General features: G+C 34.2%; 1 protein-coding gene across 3 annotated transcripts in view; it reads right to left on the bottom strand.

The window, feature by feature from the left end:
* Positions 1 to 1327: 1327 nt before the first annotated feature.
* Positions 1328 to 6000, bottom strand: part of ankrd28b (ankyrin repeat domain 28b) — a 215379-nt gene continuing 210706 nt past the window's right edge. For all 3 annotated transcript variants that reach the window (XM_059972360.1, XM_059972358.1, XM_059972359.1), the window contains 2 exons: positions 4322 to 4413; positions 1328 to 3572 (listed from right to left, as the gene is read on the bottom strand). In XM_059972360.1, coding sequence (XP_059828343.1) covers positions 3286 to 3572; positions 4322 to 4413 — 379 coding nt within the window. In that variant the 3' untranslated portion in view covers positions 1328 to 3285. The remainder of the gene's footprint in view (positions 3573 to 4321; positions 4414 to 6000) is intronic.

The raw sequence follows: 6000 nt of genomic DNA, 5'->3' as shown, positions 1-6000 counted from the left end.
ACATTGGTCTCACTAGCTTACTTGGAATTGGGCTGAAGACACATTCTTGAATCTTGAGGGACTACTGAGAGAAGAAGGCTGCAGTCAATTTGCATGGAAACTTCCCACGAAGAGAGCAAAGAGGAAATAAGATTATTGAAGGGCAGCTGGAGAAAGATTGATAATGTTTTTGAATCTTTAATGTTTACTTGATATTTGATGAAGTTCTCACCCAAAAGATGACAAATTTGTAAGCGGATGTCCCCCAATAGTACAGTGTGCTTAATTACATAACAAATCCACATCCTTCTAACTCAAGCAGAAATGTTACAAATGGAGAGACTGTTAAGAAATAAGGGAATGTTTAGGTGGACTAAAACAGAATGATATATTAGAAAGGTCATTTATATAGATTCTTTATGTATCTTTTCCTTTAATGACAACCTAACTTTACGAGAGAAAAGCCATAACATATACAAGAGACCCATCAATAAAAATAGCACAATTAATAAATATACCATTGGTTGATAACCCAATTTACCAGAATAAATCAATAATTTTTGGATTGTTATGCCCGTGTCCTGGTCATCTTTAATTTGTCTGAACCAATGTCATCACAAATACAATTTGTTTAAAATATTTATAACATATTAATACATAAGTATCTTAAGCAGCTTTTAAAAGAATTATATCAGATCTATAGATGGCATGAAGGTAAAGAAGTGAATAAATAATGCAATAATTTTAATGTATAGATGGGGATTCTGAAATAAATGTAATGAAAACTAATGCAGAAGATGTCTGAGAAGCATTAGAGAAAAGCCAGCATGTATCAAACAAAGCTCTGAACAGGTTGTTTTTTGTTGACTCAGGAAACAGCTCATTGGGTGAACCAATAATAGAGAAAAACCAGTATTAGTTATCAGCTGAAATTCATGTCTTTCATCTGGTTAAAATATCTAAAAGGAGATCTGTAATGGAGTACAAAGGGAAGGTTTTCTTAAAAATCATGATAAATTACATTTCAGTTAACAAAGTGAAAAAAAAAGCCACAGCTCAACAATTTTTTTCAGTAAAAAGTGGGAAAGGTAGCTCAGGACAGACCTTGCAGTAACTAGTCTTCCATTATACAGGGCATCTTAATATGGAAAGACCTTTATATGCTTTAAATGTATGGGAAGTTGTAGTATTGTTTTACTCAAGTTAAAGTGCACGATGATGCACTTTAGATTGTGTATCTATACAGAAAATTGTGCAGAATAGCAACCTACATTGTCAACTTAGAAACTGAAACATTGAGAATTTTAGAATTATAGTGCAGTTGCAAAATATACACTAAACCACATACTTAATTACATACAACTCACGTCTGTTTTATTATCCATAAAATATACAATAATCTCAGCAATGTATTTAAAGAATGCAGGTAGGTAACCAAGCAGTCCCAATATCTATATACATGCTATATTCTTAACTTCAAAGAAATAAAACAAACTAGAAGGTACATTAAATCATAAATTTTGTCCCGTTTCACGCTTTGTCATTTTCAGCAATTAGTTTATACTTTATAGGATTCCAGTTATTAAAATACCATGGTTTGATGGAAGATTTTTTAAGGGTTATTACCCAAAACTGCTGAAAAGTCAGGCCAACTGAAAAAGTGGAATAACAAGTAAAGTTCATACAGTAGTTGACAACCAGTAAAGGATTGAATGAAATGCAACAGTAAACTTTTAAGAATGTAGTGATTTAAAAAGATTAAACTGAACTGAATCCAGTCATTAATAGTGCTCTCCAGGCCTGCTGTTTGGAATGAAACAAACTAAATACAATAAACTTCAGAAGCACTATTTTAATTAATCTAATTTGTACCAAGCTATGTTTTTATACTGAAGAAACAACTATCCATTTGGGCAGATAACTGGAAAATGTCCTTCACATACAGCCTTTTTCGTCTGAACTGATAGGAAGTAAAACCAGTACTATCATGATATAGCAGTGCAAACAGAATGAAAATGGTGCCTGCTTCAATGCCAGTCATTACATTCTGGATTAATTCTTCCCAAGTAGAAGCTAATCAACAACAGGTAGCTAAATACTGCCTATTTCACATGGGGTGTTGAGAAGAAGAAATGTCTTAACAGAGAAAAAGGTCTGTTTTCATTCATACCCCTCCCTGAACACAGGCAACAGAATAAAAACAGACAATAATGAAGGCACTGAAGTAATTGGAAACCAAACACACAGTTGTATAAACATGACTTAAATAACTGCAAAATAGTTTATTATCTAAAAGGTGAAAAGCAGTTAGAAATGAAGATATCTACTCTGTAAGTCCAGGCAATCTTCCTTTCCAAGACTCCAACATTTTGTGGTATATTTTACCTCCAGAATCAATTAAATCTGAATTTTAAAATACCAATTATACTTCAAAATACACCTGTAAAATTAAGATTTGAGAAATGAAATATAATGGATAGCCTTTCACAACAACCTAGCAGATTTGTACATTAATTTATCCAACACTCTGGCTGCACCACATTCATTGGTCTTCAGTCAAACTAGGACAGTAGGGAAAAAGACATGTGTTGGCTTTTTCAATATTCTATTCCTTTCCCTTCCCTCCCTATACAACGCCTCTAGCATCAACATGCAAAACCAGTAGATCCAGAACTGATCTACAAATGTACATCAAAATCCTGAATAGTTTCACTTTAATACTGTCAAAGCAAAGTTCAAAAAGTTGTAGCTTGAGACATCTTCAGATACAGCCAAGTCTTTAAAATCTTTTACATAATTTTTTTTAAAAAATCAGTTTATTTGGTCCCTTTGGCAAATCACCATGCAACTGAGTTATGTGATGTAGACCAGTTTTTTTTTAAATGCCATTTTCTTCACTAAATGGAGTAATGCCCTGGATTCAGGAATATCTGATTGCCCTTCCCCATTTAATTTAGATAGTGCTATTCCACCCAACTTATATAATCTTCTTCTTCTTCAAACCATTAACCAGTGTAGACTGTTAAAATGGATCCTGGCACTAGAAATAGAAAGCATTAAAATAACATAAAATTGGCATTTATCACAAGAGCCTGTAGTTTCTTATATTGTCTACTTCGAGCTGCTTGCATTTTGTTGTTCCATGGACCTGCAGTCTTCTGAGCCTTCTGATAAATTCTTCTTTAAACCTATAATGTACTTTTCCCACTTGGCTGACAAAGTTTAGAAGGCGCTCATATTAAAAACACCCATCTATTTATGGGCATGATGCAAGGGTTTTCATTGTGAAAACTGAAGTTAGTGCATTCAGTAGGTCTCTGAATCAGAATCATTTAGTTCATCATCTTCAGCATAAGGATAACCATCTTCTCTGCCTATACTGTTCAAACTGCAGAAAGAACTATGGTCGCTTCTCATTATCGGTAGAGAATCAAAGGACACTGTCTTTGATGGATTGCTGTAGTGATTAATGGTATTAAAACTTAGAGTAGGTAAAGTGCTGCTGGATGAAACAGGCATCATGGTGGCCAGAATGAGGGCTAAACAGTCTGCCACATCTTTATTTGGAGCACAGGCCAATGCAGGTGTGTAACCTAAAATAGAACATTTTAAAAGTAAGATTATAAGTTTTTCTCTCTCCATTTATTACAATAATTCAATCCATTTCAAATTCTGAACAGTCTTCATTTTTATTTAAGTTATCATTTGCAAATAGTAAGAAATTTCATTAGAATTCATTAAAGGTTAGAGTAAATGTAGCAAAACAATTAAGAAATTTGATGAAAACAGAACAATTATGTAGCATTGTGCAAATTGTTAAGAATGATTTTTGACAATATAATTAAAACAAATGAAAGATGCAATTTCAAGAGTGGAGGCTCTAATCATAAGAGGAAAAAAATGTACAGTTAAGATCATTTTAAGTTGATTTTAGCATTAGAGAGAAGTAGTCTGTGCTTCAAGAAATTACCTCCTTGCCTCCTTGGAAAGAAGGAATAGAAGATTTGAAGATTTTTGCAGTTTAGTATGCTCTCAATATAAAGGTTTTACTTAATACATTTATTGTATTACCTTAATTTTAAATTGTACCGTGTGCTAAATACTGCCATTAAGGGCAAGGAAGTTACTGGACACATTCTAGGTTGGGAATGAACAAACCTGACCAACTCTAAGGTTGATGGACTAAAACCAAATTAGAATAATGGAACACACAATTACAAATTCATCCACATTACTCCAGCATTACTCATTGATGTGAGCAGTTAGCTGCCAAAGTCCATTATACTTACTTACTTGTCATTTGAATATCAGCATGATGAATTTTAAATGACTCGAGACTTACCATTCTCATCTACAGCTAGTACACTGGCCCCTTTGCTTAGAAGCTCTTGCACAACCACAGTAAGTCCATTGCGTGCCGCAACGTGTAATGGTCTGCAGAAACGGAAAATTCACAATTTTTCTAGAGAATCTTACAGCATAGAAACAGGCTATTCAGCCCAACTCATCCATACTGGCCAGCGGTCATCCTTTTAAATTAACCTATTACTAAGCACTTGGTTCACAGCCCTCTATACTTAATGGATTCAAGTGTTCATCGTGATACTTCTTTCATGCTGTTAGTGACTCAGCTTTAACTGTTCTCTCAGGCAGAGCATTCCAGCTCTTACCACTGTCTGAGTGAGAGAGGTCTCCCTCATAATCTCTTATTCACCCACACCCCTAGCTTAAACATACACCTCTGGTTTTATGTACCTCTGATATGGGGAAAAGTTTCCTGCAGTTTAGTCTATCTATACCCCTCAGTTTTATATACCTCATACATCTTGTCTTAACCTCCTCTGCTCTAGGGACAAAAGACCTTGTTCTTCCATCTCTCCTCATAACTGAACTGTTCCATCCCAGAGTATATCCTGCTAAATTATTACTTAATTGGGACTGTTGCCAAACAGTTTCTAACTTGCATCAGTTATGTGCACTTGCATGCTGTTAAACACTACACTGTGCCTAAATTGAACAGTTTTTAAATAGCATCAGTGGTGCTTGTATTTAAAAATTAGTGATTTTTGTCACTAATAGTTAGGGAGAAGTTAGTACAACAACAATTCAGAACTGTTTTGCACACTTTGGTTTCAAGCATTCATGCTTTGGAGATTCCAAAAACATCAGGAAATGAAAATGAAATGGATTTTATTACTTCAACAAGTTAGGAAATATGAAGAATTTGAAGGTACAGTATTGACAATCATGAATGTTACATTGAAAATGAGGATTTGGAGGATGCAAACATTGAAAACATTGTATGAAGAGAGTCATTATCTGCACCAAGTATCTGCTGATTTTGTTCATTTACAGTTAATCAAAAGAAAACAACTGCACATACTGGATGAATTCTTCCGATGATATCTATTAGGGACTAATACAGTTTTATGGTACTGTACTAATTTGGTCTGTTTTTTTTTACATAACTTGTTACTCAGTTAAATGACAATTTGTCTTTTTATACCCTTTTAACTATTTTGACGAAACACTGGAAAATTGGGAGCAACCGCTTAATTGGACCAAGATATACTGGCCCCAATGTGTCCCAATTCACTGGACTCTTCTGTATTTCCAAAGTTCCTACTTTTAATGGTGTATGTTCTGGCCTCATTAATGCTCAGAAAATGTAACACCTCACATCTATCCACGTTAAACTCCAAATGTTATATTAAATCTATTTCACTAAAACATAAATATCACTCTGCAGCCTAAGACAATCTTTCACACTATTAACAACTCCACCAATCTTCATGTCATCCACGAACTTACTGATCATGACTTTGACATCCAAGTCATTTAAAGTTCATTACAAACCACAAGGGTCCCAACAACAAACTTCATGGGACACAGACATCCAATCACAAAAACAACTCTCTATTCTGTCTTTTTATTGCCAAACCAATTTCTTGAGCTTGTCTCCATGTGGATTCTTATCAAAGGCTACAGTGAAACCAAGTAAATCATATTGGCTATTTTGTC

Source organism: Hypanus sabinus, chromosome 6, assembly GCF_030144855.1.
Source record: "Hypanus sabinus isolate sHypSab1 chromosome 6, sHypSab1.hap1, whole genome shotgun sequence".
Taxonomy (NCBI): Eukaryota; Metazoa; Chordata; class Chondrichthyes; order Myliobatiformes; family Dasyatidae; genus Hypanus; species Hypanus sabinus.
This window is presented reverse-complemented; position numbering and strand designations above follow the sequence as displayed.